The sequence below is a fragment of the Pleurodeles waltl genome, chromosome 7, assembly GCF_031143425.1.
Source record: "Pleurodeles waltl isolate 20211129_DDA chromosome 7, aPleWal1.hap1.20221129, whole genome shotgun sequence".
Lineage (NCBI taxonomy): Eukaryota > Metazoa > Chordata > Amphibia > Caudata > Salamandridae > Pleurodeles > Pleurodeles waltl.
Window position 1 is genome coordinate 153,374,728 of NC_090446.1, and position 23,591 is coordinate 153,398,318.

The 23,591-nt window shown below is 40.4% G+C and overlaps 1 protein-coding gene across 4 annotated transcripts in view; it reads right to left on the bottom strand.

Moving 5' to 3' along the window:
- The window catches only part of GNAS (GNAS complex locus), a 788,088-nt gene that overhangs the window by 383,416 nt on the left and 381,081 nt on the right, over positions 1-23,591 (bottom strand). For 2 of the 4 annotated variants that reach the window (XM_069243430.1, XM_069243432.1), the window contains exon 3: positions 19,132-19,176. The exons of the other annotated variants lie outside the window; for them this stretch is intronic. In XM_069243430.1, coding sequence (XP_069099531.1) covers positions 19,132-19,176 — 45 coding nt within the window. The remainder of the gene's footprint in view (positions 1-19,131; positions 19,177-23,591) is intronic. 4 annotated transcript variants of the gene reach the window in all.

Sequence of the window (23,591 nt, forward strand, 5' to 3'; positions counted from 1 at the left end):
CTGCAGGCCCAACTGAGTTGTCACTCACTCACTGAAGTGCAATCAGCCTCTGAGGACATCAACAATTTAGCCCCCGCCACCCCCCTTCGCTTTCAGGCATCTTCAAGTTTCTCTCAAAGCACACTGTATTAAATCAGGCAAGCTCCATCCTTTCCAGCTGCCTTAGGATCGCCACATCCGGCACCATCTTTGATCTTCAAAGGCCTGGGGAAGGGGTGGGGGGGCACTTCATGTGCCACACAGACGGCTCTGCCTGCCACCTCTATAGGACCACAACTAGTTGGAACAGAGGGTCGGTGGGAGTGGTGTTTGTAAATCATGCAGGTATATGTATAGGGCAAAAAAATATTCATGACAATCTTGAAAACCTGTGTTATTACATATCTATTGAAATCTTGAAAGTTTAAGATCTTTTAAAATAAGGAATTTTTAGTGACAGGAGGAATACTTATCTTAAGGCTCACTTGTTCTTTAAAAGTCTTTTTTTAAATATTAATTTCATTAAATGCAAAGATGCATCATTTCTATGTCTAAACATATGGCACGCATTGAATTAAGTCTCTAACAGCACAATCTCTAGTCTGTTTCTCGGTACCCCCCAAAACAAACGTGGATTTCACACAAAAAACTCCTGATGTACAATGTATAACAAAGCTGGGTTTCTTCTTCTATCCATATTTGACAAAAAATATAAGTAATTACAATGAAGGCATCAGGAAAGTTAATTTTAAGTTCAGCTTCCACGTGACTAAACTTAGAATCAATGGTTGCATAATACTCATTACCCAAGACTATCCAACAGGCACTGAGTAACAAAGCTTGTGGATATCAAGCACGAGAAAGCCCAGGAGTAATGAGTCTGTTGTGTAACCAGCTGGTAAAGCACAGAGATGCATTCAGTTTCCAAAATGCTTTGGAGAAGAAAAAAAAAAAAAAACACAGAAGCAAACATTTGGAAACTGTCTGGTTGCTTGAAGATGAAGAAACCAAATTGAACATTTTCTTGAAAATCAAATGTGTACCAAAAGAAAAAGAAAAAGTGTGTTTTAGATCTTTAGTCTTCAAAAACAACCCAAATAGGATATACTAGAACACTTTCACCTATTTCAGCACGAACAGAAATTACAATCTAGTGATGGAGGGGTGTCACAATTAGCTAGCCATCAGTCTGAGTAAGGGACATTTACAATGTTTGAGGATCAGTAGTGCTCCCTCCAGCCATTACCGAAGGGGAAGCAGCAAACAAAAACCTTGTTCCTTAAAAACTGGAACTAGTTTTGAAATCTTGAAAGATTGAAGATCTTCTGCAGAGCAAACTTTCCATTAACAACCACCATTCCTACACAGTGTGCGAGTCTCGTACAGCTGTAGCTACACCTTTGCAGTTTGTATGTGGAATACAGTACACCAAGTCATACATAAAAGATTTGAAGTCACTCTGGAGTGCCAGACTAAAAGGCATAGTCCATCAAAAACCCAGACTTTCAATGTGAGTGCTATACTTTTCTCTGCTCCAAAGCTTTCCAGTGTCCTGCAAGGGAAAGGTTTGTGGAGGCAGAAGTACTCCACATACGGGCTTTTAAGAATCTATAATCCTACTGACTTACCAACTGGGCACTGAGTTCCTGTGCCCCTCTGAGTGATCAACATGGGGGTAGCCGTCAAGGGCGGTGTGCTCTTCTCGGCCAGACTCTTTGGAAGGTTTTAAAACTTCAAAAGATGGCAGAGAAAAGCAGACACTGAAACCCGCCAAAGACCAATTAAAGCTGGGAGAACGCTTGAGCACATGACTAGTGGATCACAGGGAAACAGAGAGCTAACCGAAGGCCCTTGAGCGAGGGAACATGGATAGCACTGGGCAACTGACATGGCCCATGAGAGCTAACCGCTCAGCAGAACAATCCCGAGGTCATTAGCGACTTTAACAGTTTACATGACTATGGGCTCCACATACAGGTCTAACACGCAAGGGATGACTTCTCTCCAAGGTTCCAGACTACAACAGAAGTTCAAGGAAAGGATGGCGAGTATGCAAGCAGTGAGGAAGCCCAGGAAAAGGTGGTTGCATAGAGATAACCACAGACAATAGGACGGTGGCTTAATTAAAGGTATAAAGCATTTGTGATTATTCATAGACAATACACACAATACAAAAGGATATTTTGTTGTGCTAACACTCTTGTGAAGGTCCCCAGTGGACTAAAAATAAAATAAAGAAAATTGCTAGTTTTTAGAAGTCAACTATGTTTTGAGTCATTAAAACTCAAACGTTTTCCATGCAAATAGACCTTTATATAAGGACTTGCCTTGGTGATGGCCAAAATTGCCATCACATCGTTTACAGTCAGGCGGCTTTTCAAGAGATTCAAAAGTCAAGTTCTATCTCTCTGTTTATTAAAGAGCTGATAGAAGGAAAATTAAATTGTACTAATATTCTGTTTTGGGTGTAGAGATATGCATCCTAAAGAATTTTGGCATTAATGTGGAATATTCCAGTGAAAAATGTTTGTAGGTGCAGGGATGTGGAATTCCTATCGCCCGACGCCCGGGACATCTTGTTTGGGGTCAAGGGCAACAAGTTTTTATGTTTGTTTTGTCCTTGGGACAAGTAGGCCCAACCCCCTGCAGGACAAACCCTTTGGCTGCCTGTTTACAGAGCGTGGAACTCTCTGCAGTTGAGGTAATGTGTTTCCAAAAAATAAATGTTTTAAGGTCACACTTCACTACTGACGTTGGTTCCAGTACAAAAAAAAATGTGTACATACATGTTTGAAAAGTTTAGGCTAAGAGGCTAAGTATAATGCTCCCAGAATGCTCTCTGATTATATGCAAATGAAGTGTCATTTAGTAAAATGTGTTGATGCATGCTAGTATTTCCCAAAAATATTTCTAATGGAAAATCAGTATAACCATTTTCAACACAATTATAGGAAGCATGAAAATAAACAAACACTTACAAAGCCAACTGATCTGACATATTTTTATAAGTCTTTTAGTTTCATCAATGCGTGTCTTGTTTTGACATGGCTTTTGTAACACTTTATTGTTGTGGGAGCTACCAGGCCCTCAACATTGTAACAAACACTGGCAAAACCCCCCAAAAAGTTTTTGAACTCTAAAAGCACACGTTGCCACCAGCGGCATAACAAAGGCCCGCAGCCGCCCTCCAGGGGGCCCCTTCAGCACAGCACCTGCCCTGAGTGAGTCTGGAGAGGGGGCTCCTCCATGTTCTTTGCAAAGGGGCACCCTCCAGTTTCGTTACGTCACTGATTGCCACTGTAGTTCCTGACACTGAACAAAACTACTTTGTGTGCCAATATGCTCCTTGTGGAAGAGCAGAATGCGATCACTCACAGTAAAGCCAGCCGAAAGAGAGAGAAATAGAAGTTTAATAAAAACAAAATGTCTTTGTTCACACCAGACCTAATTAGGGACCAAGACCCACATGTAGGTAGCTTTTTGCATGTCGCAAACAGCGACTTTCGCTGTTTGCGACATGCAAAAAGCACATTGCGATGCACAAACCCAGTTTTGCGATTCAGTAACCTGCTTACCGAATCACAAAACGGGTTTGCGACTCGCAATTAGTAAGGGGTGTTCCATTCCTAATTGCGACTCGCAGTGCAATGTAGGATTGTTTTGTGACCGCGAACGCTGGCGCAAACCAATCGCAGTTTGCACCCATTTCTAATGGGTGCTAACACACTCACAAAAGGGAAGGGATCCCCATGGGACCCCTTCCCCATTGTGAATGTCACTGTAAACATTTTTTCAGAGCAGGCAGTGGTCCTGCGGACCACTGCCTGTTCTGAAAAAATTAAACGAAAACGTTTCATTTTTGTTATGCATCTTGTTTTCCTTTAAGGAAAACTGGCTGCATTACAAAAAAACAACTGCTTTATTGAAAAGCAGTCACAGACATGGTGGTCTGCTGTCTCCAGCAGGCCACCATTCGCGAGGGGGTCGCAAATTGCGACCCACCTCATGATTATTCATGAGGTGGGCATTTGCGAAGCCCTTGCGAATCACAGATGGTGTCAAGGACACCATCCTACATTCGGATTTGCGACTCGCAATTTGCAGGTCACAAATCTGAATCTACCTACATGTGGCCCCAAATTTTTAAAGAAAGTCACAAAAGTGCACCCATGGTATATGTCGTACCCCTGTAAAATATTTGTGAACTGTATTTTAGCATGGGTAAATACGATGTGTAGATTTGCTCATGTGAAAATCTATTAAGCATTTGCAAGTTCATTTTCCCTCCAGCTACTTTCTTCCCAACTCTGGAAGAAGTTCTAATTCTGCTATTGTCCGGAGTAAATGTCCAAACTTTCTTATTATGGGAAAATATTCGAGAGAAGCTGGTAAAAATCTTTAAAACATGCAAGTTAGTAGGCTTGCAGACTCAAAGGCATTCCAGCCCTGGAACTATTGCTTACTGCTTCCTCCAGCCCCAGTATGCAGATCTGCAGAAAGGTGGCAAAATAAGGAAATTGCTACAGTAGGAATTGAAACTGCAAGTATTCAAGCCCTACTATGGTAGTAGCCCTGGCATAATCAGAGAGGCTATTAATTGCTGCCATAATTTGTCGCCACACTACATGGCACCAAAGGGACAAGTAGATCTTTTTACAGGACAAGTAGATTTGAGAAGCAACCTGTCCCCTGGACAAGTAGATATTTTAATAAATTCCACACCCCTGAGGTGTCAAAGTCCTATTGCACTTAAGGCTTTTTTGAGCCACCCAGGAAGCATCCAACGGCTCCAACGCATTTGCATAAAATGGAAAATTTGCCACAGTCTCTATTGTCTTTCATGTCTAGCAGTGTGTAAGAGTAGAACAGGTAATGAGGTTCATGAAAGGTTTGGTGCTAAAGGTATGGAGGGCAACAGACGAGAGGGGTAGCATTGTGTACCACAGGTGAAGAGGTTGGCCGAGAAAGAGTTTCCAAAGTCTTTCTTGTTGGCTGAAGTCTAAGAGAAAGGACGCAAACTACTTCAGTGAAAATATTGTTTGGAAGCTTAATGAAAAACTTGAGGTAGATTTGTTGAGGGAGCATTGAACACAGGAAGAAGACGAAAATCATTAAGAAAGCAACATGAAGTGGTACATGAATAGGTTGGGATGTACAGCACCTCAGCTCAATGCACCAGTTTTAACAACTGTATGTTTATCCGGCTGTACCCATTCCCAAAAAATGAGGATTTTTACGATACATACAGAAGCAGACGAGAAAGTGAACATAAACTGAGAAGTGAAAGACATTTTACGTTGTTATACACAGTGACAATATGTCTGCCAAGGACTGTGTATTTTAACATTTCATCATTCACAAACTTATCTATAACATTGACAATACATAAAGTGAGTCTCCTTGAGCCTTTTTCCAATGCCAGTCCCATCTGAAGCCTATACTCAAGTCCACTTAAACTACAATATCTCTCTCTCTCAATGCACACCACATTGGTTTTTAGTCACCCTGCAGTGAGAGACGTAGGTTGGGGGCAAAGCCTGCAGAATACACAACTGACACAATGAAAATAATTTATTTCCAAAAGTCTGCATGCTGCCATAGTCTGGTAGTAATCTTGATTGAGACTGGTGGTATAACTAACTAAAAGGTATTCATTTTACCAACAGACCATTACCCAAATCAGCTGTGATCGTTGTAACAGGTATATTAGCAGCTGAGTTGTAGTTGCTTATTTCCACGCTCCAAATGCTGCAGGTCAGAAATTGACATTAATTTTTCCCTTATTCTGAGAAAAAAAATCTTCTTTTTATGCAGTGTAATGCAACAAAGAATGCGTTTTCCATGAATGGAAGAATACAAAGTAATATCTATTCATGCACCAAGCAGGGGACAAGCAATAAGGAGAAAAACCCAGATAAACTAATGAATAGGAAGCAACTAAATGAGTGACAATGAAGCCAACCAGTGGTAAGCAATGGGTGGACCCCAAGCCCACTATAAGCCAACAATACATCTTGCAACGTATGCGCTGCCTAGTAGATTAGACGTAGAAATAAAATAAAGGAACAATAACTTTTAAATATACTAAGCAAAAGTCAGACTGTACAGGCCAGGAAAAAATCTACTCGCACTGGCTTTAAGTCATATTTTATCAGGTCGATCTATTTTTGGGACCTACTTGTCCCTTCTGGAGAGTTGACAAAGAACAGATGTACTGTTCAGTCCAAAAATGAAGGAGCAATAAATACCCCCTTAAATCTTGTTATCGTGTCACATTTGCTCTGTGTTTAGAAACAGAGGTCAAAATTCAGTTTGCATTCTTACAATTAGTTTGCCTTCTTACTGCAGTTTCAGGATTGTGTAAGGTGAACTGTCTGACCTGTTGTACAAAGAGTGTGAAATGAAATGTTAAAGGGCAGGGATGTGGAATTCCTATCGCCCTGGACATATTGTTTTGGGTCAAGGGTAAGACGTTTTCATGTTTATTTTGTCCTTGGGACAAGTAGGCTGTGGGAGTTGCCAGGCCCTGACCACTGGGGGAAAAAAAACACAATAAAAAAAGGCTTTGTTCAAAACCAAAAAAAGCACCCATTGCCACCAATGGCGTAACAAAGTCCCCACAGCCTCCCTCCAGTGCGCAGCCTCAGCACAGCACCTGTCCTGAATGAGTCTTGAAGGTGGGCCCTCCATGGTCTTTGCAGGGGCCCCCTCCAGTTTCATTACGCCACTTATTGCCACAGTAGTTCCTGGCACTGAACAAAACTACTTTGTATGCCAATATGCTCCTTATGGAAGAGCAGAATGTGTTTACTCAGTTCAGCCAGCCGATAGAGAGAGAAATAGAAGTTTAATAAAAAATAAAAAAATAAATGTCTTTGTTAAAGCCAGACCTAATTAGGGACCCAATTCTTTAAAAAGTCACAAAAGTGCACCCATGGTATATGTCTTTGAATTAGTGGCTTTCCTGAATTCACAAGAACTTACAGAAGTAGACCATGAAATCGTACTTCTAGAAAGTACTTGTGAACTTTATTTTAGCACAAGCAAATATGCATGGGTAGGCTTGCTCATGGGAAAATCTATTGAGTGTTTACAAGCTCACTTTCCCTCTAACCACATTTTCCCCCAACCCTGGAAGAACTTCTACTGCTGCCATTGTCAGGAGTAAACTTCCAAACGTTCTCATTATGGGAAGAGATTATAGAAGAGCTGGTGATAAATCCTTAAAACTGCAAGTTAGTAGGTTTGCAGCTCAAAGGTATTCCAGCACTGGAACTATTGCTTATTGCTTCCTCCAGCCCCAGTATGTTGATCTGTGTATAGGTGACAAAATAAAGACATTGCTATAATAGGGATTGAAATTCCAGTTATTCGAGCCCTACTATAGTAGTAGCTCTGGCATAATCAGAGAGGCTATTATCGGTGCTGCCATAAATTGTCTCCACACTACATGGCACCAAAAAGACAAGTCGATTTTTTTTTTTACAGGACAAGTAGATTTAAGAAGCAACCTGTCCCATGGACAAGTAGATATTTTATTAAATTCCACACCCCTGTAGGGTGTCAGGTTTTTCCTAACACGCAACATTTAAATAACTAATTCAACTGTACAAATATTTCAAAATATATTTTAGTAGTTGTGATTCCTATTTTTTTTAATACTTTGTGTGATGAAAAAGCAATCTTTTAATGTGTTGAAAACAAATCTGAACACTTTACTTTGTGATGTACTAATGATAAATATGTTTACTGAAACCAATTTTCACACATTATTCTTAAAGCACTATGCTGCTTTACCAGTAAAGGTCCAAGTTAGTGGGAAGATTTCTGGACATTTCTTGGAAACTTACTGACAGTGCGCTAAAACATCATGCTTAGTAATATATTAAAAGTGAGTGTTTAAACAAACTGAGAAACACTCATACTCTGATGGCAATGCTATTAGAAACTAAGAGACAAGTCATGGATCATGTGTACGCTATATGTGGGATAGATTCTTATTATACAGGGAGCAAATGTTTAGTCTATTTAATAAAACAAAAGATGATTTTTTTTGTACAGCAGAAATGCTGAACACATATTTGAAAGGTGCACTCTTGAGAATGAAGAAAAAAGCGACTAAGATAAAAAAAATGCCCTAGGATCACACAATTTGAGACCAGTTTACAGGTCAAGTACTTACAATTATTCAAGTAATTCGGCCGGCAGGTACAGTAATGTTTTTATGATTTTGAGGCCTGATATAACTGTAGAAATAATAAGACGGTGAAGATTAAAAACTGTAAAATAGGCTGACCCCAGAGAACGAAAAGGAAATGGTAAACAAGGTAAAAGTTACAAAGAGACACTAGATACACAGCAGGCGAAAAAATGGTATGTACCCAGCTTCAATGCCACTTTTCCACCATTTGAAGCTTATAATACATGATAGAAAAGTGAACTGAAGGAACACCTTATCAAATAAAAAGTAAGTACTTTAAATAAATGGCATTCTGTAACACCGCACCAGTTAAATACGCTATGTCTCATTAGACAGTTTCAAACTTTGTGGATGACCATGCATAGTTCTTTTCAGAGCATAAGCTTATTAACTTATAGAGCAGAGGTATACCTTGCACATAAGAAGGCCCAAGTCACGAGAAGACAATATTCTAAAGACCCATCTTTGGAGATGTGACTGGACAGGAGCTAGACGTCATGCTTTGCAGAGAGACTAACCTCAGCTCTAATTTAAGGGGTCCCAGCAGCAGTTGGAGAGAGTAACTATGCTGTGCATGCTTCACAAGATATAGAAATAGACAGTAGCAGTGAGTTATCCTCAACAGTAAAACTGAATTGATCACACTGATGATGATCAGAAATGTCAGTCGTTCACCAAATTACAATGTGCAAAGCAAAATGGTAGCTGCCATTGCTCAGCTGGACTGGCTCTTGTGCAAAGATGGGCCCTTTAGAAAGAGAATAGAAATGTGATTTTCCTGTTGAAAGGATGGCCATAGAGATGGAATAGCAAGTGCCCAAGGCCATAAGGGCAATGGCATCAGAAGATGCAGTAGCATGAAGACAAGGGTGACAGGCTGCAGTAAGACCTAAATAGGGTGAAATGGACTACCAAATATCTGCCCGATATAAACATCCTGGTGCTAGGTTGGAATAAAGTGAAAAATTAAAATTCTATGGCAGGACCGGAGGTGAGGATTAGGTTGTCTCGCTTCATTTTATTTTCAACCAGCAGCTTTTAACAAACATGGAAGAAAGATCGACATCATAAGGTAAACTACATGTCTCATGAATCCTCGGACTGAAGGCCCTCTAATCCACAGACACTCTCCTCTTCAAGAGCCTCTGCCGACATTCCTTCCTCCTCTCTGTTTGCTGCAGCAGCAGCTAGGAGTTAAGTGCCTTGCCTTGTAAATTTTTCTTGAATCCCTGCGCCTTGCAATGCGGATTCAGCATTTTGAATGTTTACTGTGCTAATAACGAAAAGTTTTGCTGTGTGACATGGACTTTCTTCTACCCTCTAGCGTGGCCGCAGGAAAGCTTGTTGCTCCTTCGCAGCCACTTCCTCATTATTTACGAGTATGCTAGGGCTCTTGGGCGTGAAGCAGCCATCCAACCGCTGGAGGGCCACCCACCAGCTTGATTCGCGCTCCGCGCGCTCTACCATGCGGCCAGCATCAGTTTTACTTGTCAGTTTAGAGTGAAACGTGTCAGCCGCTCTCAGATTATCATTGGGGGATTGCATTTTTCTCCAGCTTCATTACGAGCTCTGCCTGGAAGTCAGAACACCCATTTTTAAATGGGTAGGAATTAAAAGTGTTTTCCCTTTCTGGACACGACTCAGATGTCTAGATTAACCCCTTTAACTACACAAGATGCACACGTCTCCCAGGGCCCTTAGGCCTATTTCATACTTATCAGGCTAATTATCTGGTCACAGGCCAACCCATGTTGCCCTCTACTACACTTGTTGGCAACCATCGGCCAAAATCGAAATGCAGGATCCTGCTGTTTACCTAGGTACGGACTCCCATAAATATCTGGAGGAGGAGGAGATTACTTACCTCCCTAATGACAGTGAGTTTTATCATATTTATGGATATGACCATTTTTAAAGTGGTCTCACAAGTTGTGGGGCCCTGGGAGAAGAAAATACTCCATATACAAACCCAGTGCCTACAACCCCTCGCTTTCAGCCCACTCACCTCCAGGCCAGCCCCTGGCACCTTCATAAACCACTCACAAATGCACACACGAACCAGGGGTCGACCTGGACTCCTTTGCAAGGCTAAAGAAAGTATTCAAGGAGTCCCACCCTCCACCTAGATCTCCCTCACCCATTCCCAGCACCTCAAAAGTCTTCCTGCATCCGGGAGATGAATCTGACTCCCCTTCAGCCATTGATGGGAAGGATAGTGGGGAGCATTCTAGGCCTTAGCGGCCGTTCGCAGCTTCCTCCTCCCTTGCGGAGGGCAGTAAGTAGGACCAGGACCAATTTCCCTAAAATTCCGAAACGCTGGAACCGAAGGAGTATTATGCACATGCTCCATGCAATGGTCCCCTGCCCCAAAAGCTGCAGCATATGTGGTGAGCCGTCTCAGGCAGGCCTTAGATAAAGAGGTCCGTAATTGTGTAGGAGTAGAATGCCCCTAACCCTCATTGGAGGGTAAGGTCGCCCTCACGCTAGACCACAACACTAAGATGGCCACCTTTTTTTGGCGAACTTTGCGAGAAATGTCAAATAAAGGGATTGCTCAGTCTTGGCGTTCTTGCCTGGACAAGTTGTTGGACGTTGCTGGCCCCCTAACAAAAATCATGGACACAGCAGAAGATGCCAAGCTTCCCGTACTCTCATATCTCCTGAGGCTTTGTCCGGCTGGACTCAATGAGCCATAATCTTTGTGGGGAGCACAAATTCTGCCACCTCACACAAAGGCGCTGCTCCCTCTTAATCAAGATCGATCCAAATTGGGGGAATTGGCAATGTCAGAAGCCAGTCCAAGGGGGCCTCTTTGGAAAACCTTTTACCTGGGAATTAGGGAAATTTGTGAACATATTACTTCTCTAGATAAGGCTCAAACATCAATTAAATAAGGCTTCACGCCTCAAATTTTTGTCACCACCAGTCGAGGCTCGACCACCTGGAGCACTTATCAGGCCTCCAACGTATCAGGATATCAGCGAGGGCAGTGGCAGGATTTATCCTGTTTCAGGACCTTCTATCCCACCAGAGGCTACCCTCCAGAGAGGCTCCAGGAACGGTGCCTCTAACACCTCTGCCCAAGGTGATTGTTCAACCTGCTTCAGGGCCCCCCTCCCCAATAGGGGGGATGCTGGCTATGTTTCTTCCAAAATGGGAGGCTCTGACCTCATTTGCGTGGGTACTGCAGACTATTCAAGGGTTCTACATACAGTTCTATGGCTCCCCGGTTCAGGCGATGAGACTGCACCCTTTAAATCTTTCCTTCCCGCAGATAGCCAGGTACTAGAGAAAGGGGCGAATGTCCCAGCCTGGTTACTTCCTTTAGGGTTTCTAAGCAATCGCTTCCTAGTGGAAAAGAGGGATGGGGCAGCGCCCCATAATAAACCTCAGGAAATTCAACGAGTGGTTGGTCTTCCGTCATTTCAAAATGGAAGGGATTCACCTACTCAGAGACCCCTTACAAGCAAACTATTGGATGGTGCGCCTGGATCTAAAGGAAGCCTATCTCACGATTCCTATTTTTCCTCCTCACTCTCCCCTTTGAGGAAACATCAGTGGATACAAACGAAGACTGGCAAATGAATTGCTTTGCACCTCAAATATGAAGGCAAACAACCACCTGGTGGCAATTTCTTTCCTTTGTCTGCTAGTTTCAGGGCAGGTTGATTAAAAAGTTCTCTGCTGAAGCATAATGCAATATCATCAAAGACCCTCAAATTTCGTGGATATTAATGATCAAGGAAAGTTGTATCTATTCATGCCCGTCTTATGGACACAAATGGCATAAAAATTTTAAAAAAGCATCACCACAGTATGTGCTTTAGAAAAGGTTTAATAATCTCTTTTTATGGAACCCACAACCGTGAACTGAAGGAGAACCCTGTCTTACCACGAGAAATTATACCACATACCCTGGACGGAGACACATGGACTTGTGCACCCTCTTCCCTCTACCTTTCCTAAACTCAGCAAAACTTAAAAGCAAGTGTGCTCAGGCATGCTCTGCTCAACAAATTCAGGCGATATGCAGATGTTGAATAAAGCATCCTTTATAATTGCATAAATGTATACTGTCTGCCCACCTCTGTGCTTCACATTCAATTAAAATAGAAAACTTAATTGTGAAATTAACAAAGCTGAATCAGTGAGTCAGACTAATAAAGTGTGTGCTAGTTTGAAGACAATGAGAAAGTAATGCCACACATCAAGTCTCAAAGTCCCAAAGATCACTTCTAATGGCACTGACTGCCTAAAAAAAAAAAAAAAAAAACTTCTGACTAAGCAGCACCGGACACATTTCAGGAGAGTTTCCCTCAACACCTCGGACATCACCATACTCCACAAATAAGGTAACTTCCAAATAATGAGAAAAGCAAACGTGAGACTGCTTTCACAACAGTGAGATAAGGCGCACAATGCCAAAACTATCACTGATTTTGTTGAAAAATGTGGTAGTGAGGTTACCTATAGCTATACAGCTCAAATGTCACTCATTTATGGCATATCAACAACTCGTCAGGATGTAAATTTGGTATGGAAGCACATTAACATCTTCCAACATGGCACCAAAGGATACCACTAATCAGTATATCTGACCGCCTTCGAGCACAGAACTTTGGCAAGCAGATTAACCTGTTACATCCCAAAGCTGGCCTATGACAAGTTCAATAAAAAACAAACTTGCCTTGGTTTTTGGATCAGTCCATATCAATACAAAGAGGGTAAATGTCTCTACCTCATGCTTTGTTGTGGCTCTATGGCACTCTCCAAAATCTAGTCTGTTGGTAAGTCAACTATATCATACTTGGGGGTTAGAATATTTTGAAGGGTAACCACGCAAGTCTTATTTGTTGATCACTAAGATCAACAGATTAGAGAAACACAGAAATGGTCCACTCTTTCATATCCAAAATATAAAACTCTAGGACAAGTCCATTCTTAGCCTTCTCCCAATGCCAACATGATTTAACATTTCCCATCAAAGTAGCTAAATATCTTGAGTAATCGGCGACTCCAGTAATTCACAATCAGCCTCTATGCAATAGATACAATTGTGAATCACTCTAACCACTAAAACCTACATGTATAGCCTTCTTACTGCCACCAATCTGAAAAACCATAAAGAGATGGTGAAAGAGAAAATTCTGTACCTGTTTCCCACAGTCCACGTTTGAAACCTACAAACTACTGTTACACCCCACCTGCATCTTCTATTCCCTAGCACAAACCAAGCATCCCACCACTCAGTACTGCGAGTTTGGGGCCTACATTCAAAACACAGTAGGAAAATCAAATGCCGGTTTATTACTATATTCTTGAAAATCTTAGGCTCAGAACCTTACCATCCCCAGTAATTGTTACATCAATAAGGACACCGAATCCTAGCCCCTCTCCTAATCAGCAAAACTTCTCCTTTTAAGCCGACAGTACCCAAATGCAATTCACAAAGTTGGTCTCGTCCATGCATAATAGGCAAGCAATTACCACACCTCCATGAAGCTGATAAAATAGAATTTCCCTCTCTCTGCAACTCAGACCACCAAATTCCATCTTTTTGATAAGCCTCCCAAAAAAACAAAAAAAACTTTGTTGATGAATTCTCAGACCACCTCGTCTTTCCAACATGCCTACACCAACGTTACAGGTGACTTCAACCTCCCAAACAAGGATACACACTCCCAAAATAAATAAAAATCAAGAGACACCTTCTTGCCCGAAGATATTGGTATTATGCGTAAGGGAAAGACCAAATTATTCGGCAGGTTTGATTAAATTATGTGGCAAGAAAATGCTAATTATGCAGCACCTTTTTTTATAGTATTATTTCATTATTTTGAATTTCTTTACACATGGTTATACTCCCTGGGAAGAGATTTCATCTCCTTATCAAGAGTAACAACCAAATACAGAAATAGCAACTGAAAGATGACCAGAGAGCCATTGCACACATGGCCACGTTTCTAGTAACATTTGATCCATGTGACCTGGAGCCAATTTTACTGTTAAAATCTGCAGATTAAGCATCAGATAGTGGATTATGTAGCAAATGCACTAAATTCACAATAATGTGGAAAAAAACACAGAATCACATAATTCCATGGCTTTGATCATGGCACACAACCAACACACTACAAAGATGATATCCTCAATCTTGTCTGATTAACACCACCTACAATCTAATGCAAGCCACCCATACCCTTGGACTGGACCGACCACTCTGCTATTCTTATCTCCGTACGCAGTACACTACCAACAAACCAAGGTCAATACAAAGAGAAGACCAAGCCTTCGGTTCCATCAATGGCTTCTCTATAGGTAACCTAATGCTGAATCTCACCTGTAAACCCCCATCAACTTCACATCTGATGCAAATATCCTTCTAAACAACGTCAACAGTTTTTGGAAAGCTATGTGGACGTCCATGTCCCAATTACAATATACAAGTGCAAGCCAAAGCATTCAGCATCCTGGTATTCTAAAGACAATGCTTGCTGACAAAAAAAATTACCTAGTTCCAGACTCGGAGGAAAAAAGAGAATTCGACAGGGCCTCTTGATAATGAAGGCCCTCAGTGTAATACACAGACACTTCATGGCATCAGTCAAAGCAAATGTACTACACCATCAATGAAGCCACCAACAGAAGCAAAACACTCTCCAAGACAGTCAAGCTCTGAAAGACCATCCTATTCCACACTCCACAGAAAAAGATCAATGCCATTAACCTCTTCTTCAGTGAAAGAAATACAGAAAATCCAACAGCACACCAAGCCTACTTCACCCTTCATACATCCCCTCCTTTCCATAGGCTTCTAAAAAGCCCCAACTCTCTCAGATCTGGCTAACATATTTCAGTCCTTCAAAGCCACTACTTATGAAGATGTCTTACCTTCTCCCTTCATCAAATCTCCATCTGGGGTGCTCTTTTACCCCTAGTTACCATTATCAATGCTTCCCTCACTCAAGGCATCTTCTCAAAAACTCTCAAGTCTGGACAGATCCTCCCACGCCTAGGGAAACCTAAACTAGACCTCGATGAACTTGACAACTACCAGACCATCACTCACCAACAATTCATCAGCAAAACCATCATTGAAAAAATTAGTTTATGTTCAACTTTAAGATAACCATCTCCAGCACAATTAACATCCTGGCTTCAGATCACGCTGCAGCACGAAGACAGCCACACTTTATGTTGTAGATGATGCCTTTAATTAAGAGGACTTCACTACCTACCAATTTTGCTGGACGTCTCAGCTGCCCTCGACACAGTCAACCATCCCAGCCTTAAATTGTGAATGGGATTCAATGTCAATGGCATTTACTGGTTCTCCTCCTAAACACGTTTGTTCACTCTGGCACATGCAGGTCACAAACGATCTAAAACACTATGGAGTCCTCCAGGGTTACATCCTGTCGCCTGTCATTTTTAACCTTTATAAGGAGCCATTTGGTGCTCTACTCTATTCACCAAATTATAGATGACACACAACTATACTCAGAAGCCTCTTCTGCTTGAGACATCCAACCCCTGAGAGCCTGAGTGCGCATCATCCAGACTTGGATGTCCATTGCCTACCTGAAGCTCAACCCAACTAAGAGAATATTACTATTATTTTCTGAAGACCAAACAAGATACAGTATAAACGTGGCTAAATTACATTAACCTTGACTGTTTTCATCCTCAACTTTCACCAAAAGGTAAACCACTTGGATTCACCCTGAACGCCAACCTCACTCAAGAAACACTATGCCAAAAAAAACAAAGGCAGTTTTGTACCAGCCCTCTCCTCTAAAGAAACTGAAGTTGCTTTCAAGGAAAATACTGACAGCTGTTCAAGCCCTTGTACTCTCGCACATGAATGGTGGTAATGCCTCACTCTACGGTGTCCCAAATTGCACACTGGCACCCTTTAGGGGCATCCTACATGTCACAGCACGTCTCATCCACAGCATGAAAAAATATGATCCCGTCCAATCTGACGGAATTCCATTGGTTCCTCTTGCCAGTCTGCAACATCTTCAAAACTACCTGCATCATTTACAAAGCAATAACAACTAACTCCTTTACTTATCTTGCAGACAAGCTCACTACATAAGGTAGTTTTCGGAACACCCGCAGCCAGGACAGCATCAGGCTGAAGACTAAGAAGTGGGGAAAAAATGAAGAAGAAAAAAAAAAAAAACACAAGACAACAGGCCACGTCCATCTATGCACCTGGGATCTGAAACAACATCTGGGTATCTATAAGGACTGCCCAAACACTGATGCAATTTAGGAAAGAGTTGAAGACTCACCTCTTTAAAGAACCCTACATCACAAAGCATTAGGTGTCTACAACTCTACTTTTTCTCCCCTTATTCGGTGGCTTTAAGTTTGAATGACTGTGTAGAGTGCTCCACTGCCGTCTGGCTAGGTTTGTGCTAAAAAGATACCACATACATCCATACATTGGAACATACATTAATCCCCACTTCAAAGCTAAACATTTACTAGGAATCCATGACATGTTGAAAAGAAGGACCTGTGTAACGAAAAAGCGAAACCTTGAATACCACTGATGGTTCAACAGTACTAGACCAACATAGTTTCATCTATAAAGGCAGAGGTTTAGATCTAATCTAACACAATTCTCTAACAGGGTCAGAGGCATCCGTCTTTGACAAACATATTTCAAACACCTGAAATTAAAATGTGTAAATGTACTAATTCTTCCATCACTGAGCTGGTATACCACAAACACCGTCACCATCCTAACTTCATGGAAGAAATAACAGAGGTGATGTTGTCTACTCTTTTTCTATCAAACACAAATCTGATATCCAATTTTAATATTTGGATTGATATTGCTAACAATAAGCTTGCTTTGAAGCCACTGAAAACCACATGACCACAGATCTCAACAGCTACACAAATCGGTCAAATCCTGCACTTGATTATCACTTACAGTAACAACAAATCTGTCTCCACCAATGTCGCCATCGCTTGACAGCATTACTTGTTGGTTAACAACCATGTGCTACATAACTGAAAAGATCTTCAAACAAGGCAGGTTTAAAGTATGTTTTCCAAATGGTATATCTATGGAAAGGTTTCTCCAAGCAGGTTCCATAAAGTATTTAGTAAGTGCCATTTATCCCAATAAACTCAAACCAGCAGGTATTTCCATATAGCAAGTGGTTTGGTAATATCCAGGATATTATAAAATAGCAAGTCAGTAAATAAAAACAGAGGTAAAATAACCTAGCAGAAGACAAAATCACACACAACTGATTTTTTGACTTTATGTTATGTTAGAGGCTAAACTTAATTGTTTTCTGCATTTAAACAGATTGTAAAAAAAAAGGACTACAAAGGGCAGAGACACACACAGGACTCCAGCACAATGGAGAGGCATACAGCTTCTGGAAATTGCATACTAATATGATTAAAAGTAAACATATGGATCCTCTTGCACACTGAAGGTTTATTTTCTAAAGGGATATAAAAGGAATCAATCAATCAAGTACCTCAATGTCCTTTAAAGGAACTTCCTCTTTAATCCCTCATTAAATTAAACATTTTCAGCAATAAATGATATAACTAGGGTGGGGGAAAAAATTCCACTACGCTGGCGGAGTTTGCAGAATTTTGCCCACTCCTCATTCTACTTGGAGCACGGAGTTCTGGCAAAAAAGTGCCAACCACCACATGCCAGAATTTTTTCTCGCATGCAGCTTGCCAACCTGCCCCCTCACAGAGCTCCCGAGAATCTCGCTGAGTTTTTTTAAGTAACTCCAATGAATTTGGTGGAGTAAATCTTTGTGAGTTCTGCCCAGGCGTAGATATAACACTTCAAAACACTGCTTTATAGCGACAATATATTGCTTTTTTGGAAAATGACAACCAACCAACCACAATTATTTCTCACAAATATTTAGGAATAGCCACATTTTAGGTAGGATCCAAAAGGAACAGTTATACATTTTAACTCTTCACCAATGGAGCGGTTTGCTTCTAGTGTACATTCACTACAAATGGTACATTTCCACAAGTCTAATCACCTGGAGACCAGAGGCAAGAATTGTCAGGTTATCAGAAAACAGAACTTCTAATCTAGTTTGAGTGTGAATTAGATCCTTCCTACTAAAAGATTCAACCAAGATGGCAGTTTCACACAACTTCCTTTCCATAAATAAGTGAAAGACACAATTGAAATATATGCCCAGAAAACAAGACAGAAGAATATAAAGTTAAAACAATAACCAGATTATAAACATGAGCAACGTATCAAAACTATATTTTGTACTCCTCAGATAGATCAAGAGGAACCCAACTATCTAAGAAGAGCAGTACTACTGGAGAACATATTTTTGACATATTCAAGTTTTGGAAATTTCCTTTTCCTGTTGTGGCCTTCTCTCCACCACCATTCATCAACTTCTTGTACACATAAGTCTACACCCAGTCATGAACATCTTCGCACATGACCCACTTTTACAGACCCCGCTTTAACTCTGAATGCAAAAACCATATGTTCTCCAATCCCGGGTATTCACTACATTCTTGAACAATTTGATCATTTTCAGAGGTATGATAAAGTTCGACTCATCATTCCTTCCCATCAGAGGTTTCACTTTACTTGATCTCCTACACTATAACAATTCTTATTACCACTTTCCATTTGTATACTTTAACTGCTCTTTTTAAAAAGTGAATTATTCATTAGATTCAGAGTGGCATAACACTTTTCTTGAGCAATCCCATGCACCTTCAAAATACGTTCTGTTTCTCCGAAGGTCAACTGAACTCAACCACCCAATAAACATTTGGTGGGACAACCTTCCTGGCTAAAAAGGACTTCAAGAAACTTTACCACTTTACTTCTGATGATGTCTCTGACACATGACACCTCTGCAATCTTGAAGACATATCCACCACCACCAGAATGTAAAGAGTGATAATCTCACCTGAGTGAAGTCACACTATGTCCACCGCAATTTTCTCCCAGGTATCTGTGGGTAAATGATGACAAACCATGGAAGGCGTTCTTGTCTTATACACATTGTCAATATTACAGTACTCAATGCACTTTTGCACCACCAAGACTAGGTCAGCAAAACTCCACTTTTCGCTTTTTGGTCTTCGCCATCTCCAAATGGCCTTCATATACTAAGTCCAAGGCACTATTAAAGAACACTGGCCTTTATGGAAAATGAGATTTCAGGGCAAACACGTGTAGAAGCTCTCAAGAAATCTCTCCAGTACTTCTATAATTCCATTATTAGACGTAAACTTGAGTTCTTTTTTTTGCTAACATCTGGCATTGAAGCATTTTCCCAATAGTTTTTTTTTCAGATGAATAGGTTCCAGTGTAAAGTGTTCAGCTCAATGTTCTGTCTCCCATGCTTGGCCCAACAAGAATAAATCTGCTTACAATATCATATGCAGAAACATTTTTTTATGGTGAAGGCTTTTAGTCTTTGAATTTGTTTCCAGTTACAACAAACAAACAAAAAGTGTCTTTCGGAAAAATATTGAGAAAGGAACTGGTTTGCCACCATTAAACAAGACAACCCTGTGGCGTGAAGCAAAGAAAATCCTTTATTGCAGCAACTAAATAAGAAATCTGTCTTGGGATTTTAAAGACTTAAATTTGAATTGTATCGTAAATATTAGAAATTGTTTGAAAAAGAGCACAAAGCATTTCGATGAACTTTAGTTATGATACTAGAATGATCATGAAAACCAGATAAACTTTCTTCGACCTGCTTTTAGTTTAGGTGAAATTGGTTAAACCTGGAAATAAGAGAAAAGACCTTAAATGTCGCCCATGTGATTTGCTGTTGCTTGGCATTTGAAAATGGATGTAAAAAGTTATTACTTTCATCAGTATGTGAACTATGTCTCCAGTTTTGCTTAAAAAAAAAAAAAAAAAAAAGAGCTGTTTTTTAATAGCACTGATAGTTGTTTATTAATAGGTTTTATAAAGTTTATGAACATATTTTTTTCCAAACTTGATCAAAACAAAACATAAGAACATGCTGAATCACAATTACTTTCCTTACTCTCTCTGCATGTTCCATCCAGTTTCTCCAGAAAATTCCATTATACCAAAATATCAAGTACTGAACCATTTCTAAATCATTCTTTCTGGAAGACAGATGTTGTTGAGGCTAGCCCAAAGTGCATTTGCAAAAACCCATTTATTTCTACCAGTATTAAAAAGATTCAAGATTTTTTTTTGCACAAACGTATATCGCCCCTAGTGGTTTTTTTTTTTTACCAATACCAAGCAAGTCAAGCTTGGTGGCTTCAAATGGCTCTATAAACTCTCAGAGCACAATTTCTTTAATTGTACTTTACCTGCCTCTGTCTCATAGATAGGAAGTATACTCACTTCACATACTACAGGTACTATGTATGCTTTCAACTGGATCTTGTGTATCTAATTCTTAATGACAAAGGTAATTCCTAATGACAATAGATTTTTGCTGAATAATTACCTTCTGGAATTCTTTATCAAAATCTATGCATTCTTTCTCCACTAAATCTTGTCACAACGTATTGGTTTCCAAAAATCACCCACGACTACTTTTAATGCTTGGAACTAAATTATACTGCCATCTTTCACCAAAACATACATAGCACGTGCTGTGCATCTACTGCTAAACTCCATTCAGCACTTGAAATAACTGCTCATTCGGGGGGGGGGGGGGGGGGGAGCTTGACATCCATTACCATTGTGTCTTGTATGGAGTTATTTTTAAAAGTGACTTTACTAAACCTCTTTAAACAATTTAATTCATCTTGTATCTCTATTACTGTTGTACTTTTCCTGATACACACGCAACGTTTGCCAATGTGCACATTCTTCCTATAATTCTTACATGTTGATTTTGTGGTCGGACTACCTCCAATACTGGTTAGAGGGTAATAAGTCCCACATTGGCAACACCAACACAAGTTAATTTCCTTATTCCCCCTTTCAATCTTCTTGCTGTTTGCTTGCACAGACACTTTTTTTCGTGAAATGTGTCACCTTAACCACAAACACCATTGTATGTTCCACTCTTTTCTAAGAGAATTCCTACTGAAAGTAGGATTACTTTAGCCAAAATGTCACCCTTACTTTATCACGGTTGCATTTTCACATAAACTGTTCCCTCGTCCAATCTTCATGTTACTCTCTGCACTTGCATGTGAATGCTAGATGTCTCTACTACAGGTCGAGTTCTACCTCTATTTTCACATGATTCTGTGTCCTATTTAAAGGAGGTAACTGTCCAAAACAGTACTTATTTTAGGGAGGTTTTGCCAGTCCACTTTTCTTACATAAAATTCAAATTCATTGAGACCTCTGGCCTAAACGTTAGACAATTAAAGTAAATTTTTGAAGACTGCCTGTCCTTCAGTGTCCAAGTAATACAGTGATAAAGATGCAGTTCACTCTGCAATTAGGTTTGTTTCACAAACTATAGCACAATGGTCAAACACACCTTCTATTTTCCTAAATTATATAATGGGTTTCACAAGTGTGTTGCCATTCTGGATTTTGCCAAATTCTAACTAAACAATTATCCCTACAATAATGAAACATACAGAGACAGCAAACTGCACCTTCCTGTGTCCGAAATATTACATGAATCCTTTTCCTAATTACTTCTTTGATACCCCGCTCTACTCTCACTTTAGACATGCCATTTGATTTTGGGTATTTTTTCCTTTACCAAAAAACAATGTGCGGTTCTACTTTATTAGTTCCGGGTCATTGCTGAAGAGCGTTAAAAAAAAAAAAATGTTCTTTGTTAGACAATGACTACCAAAGATGTTTTTATAATCCCTAAGTGGTGCACTAAAAGTTCATGCACAGAATTAGGCAACTACTAGCTATATTGTTATAGTCAGAATTCAGCTGATGAAAATTCAAGGGACACCGATTTGTCAACTGCCACCCCCAGAATACTGCAATCAACTGCGTCTACCGCTTTAATCGTAACCACCTTATTCCCATCACATTGCTGTCATTAATACCTTTTTCAAACGAAAATCAACGATCTACTTTATCACGGACATGTTAAACTCTCCTAATTCAAAATAGTGGTTGATACTGCACAACCCAAAGCCCACTCCACTCCAAGCATATGCAAGACAGACTCCTAATTAATGAGACTGTGCTCTCTGACACTTCTCGTCACAGTTCACTCAAGAGCATTATACATTGGGTAACACCACACCTGCTGATATGTTTTCGCAGTGGAATGCAGGAGTGTAGTGTCGACAAGTCAGGGTATGGTGACAATACAGACAGCAAGAAGCGGTCACTGTACCAGGCTCAACCTAGCAGTCATCCTGCGCATGGCAAGAGCTTCAAGCGCTCCGCTTGAGGTTCCGTTTCACCAACACACAACACTGGTGTGAAGCGTTGTCCTTTGCAGCTTTTATTTTTCCAATGGTTCAATGACCAATGCTTTCTGCAACAGCTTTGTTACATAGCTTAGATCCCAGATTCTCGTCGACAATATATAACAATACACCACGAGATGAGAAAAATGTGCGTTATTAAGTCACATGAACCTCCATCCACTAGTTTGCAAGTGAGAAGAAAAAAAACCTTTAAGTTGTGCGTTAGAGCGCTGACTGCATTAAAACTTTGCTTCCACTACAAAACCCTTGTTATGAAAGAAGCTACATACAGAGTCAAATTTACGTTACTCAATGAATCGCTAAACAGTACCTCGAAGCTCCCGTTTATACATAATGATTTAGAACACAGAAGCTTGCTCGGTTTTCTTCAAACAATTCCCAGCTATAGGAGGTCCCGTGATGGGAATAACCAGACTGGTAGCAAATGCAGCACAAAAAGCCCTTCCTTCACTGTGACATCAGAATCACCGGGGAACAAAATGCAGCCACCTTTAAAAGGTGCTGCTTCCACCAACCCTGTGATAACGTTGAAACAAGAGTTCGGATATTTTTTCTACAACTGTCTACATTTGAAGGTCATTAAATGAAGAAACATTTCCCTATGTGCACATACATTATGACTGAGAATCTCCTTACATTACAGCTGGTGTCCTCCTGCTATAAAATGCCCATTACTTTGCGGTTACAGGGTTCCTCAGAATTTCTAATTAATATCAAGCAATTTCACATTGATTATCTAATTTTATCAAGGGGAAATTTTGGTTAAAACTGCTATCGCGATGCCAATAGCCACGACTGAACCACTAGACTGCAATTCTGTTCAGGTCATTTAAACCTTTTACTAAATAAATGCACAATTAGATGCAAACCTTGTTTCAGAAATGTCCGATCACCTGTTACATTTATATCGTGCTATAATTCATTGGTAAACACAATTAAAAATAAACTACAAAACAGAACTCCCGATTACTGTAGAAACATGTTTGTGAACTTTCGAAATAAA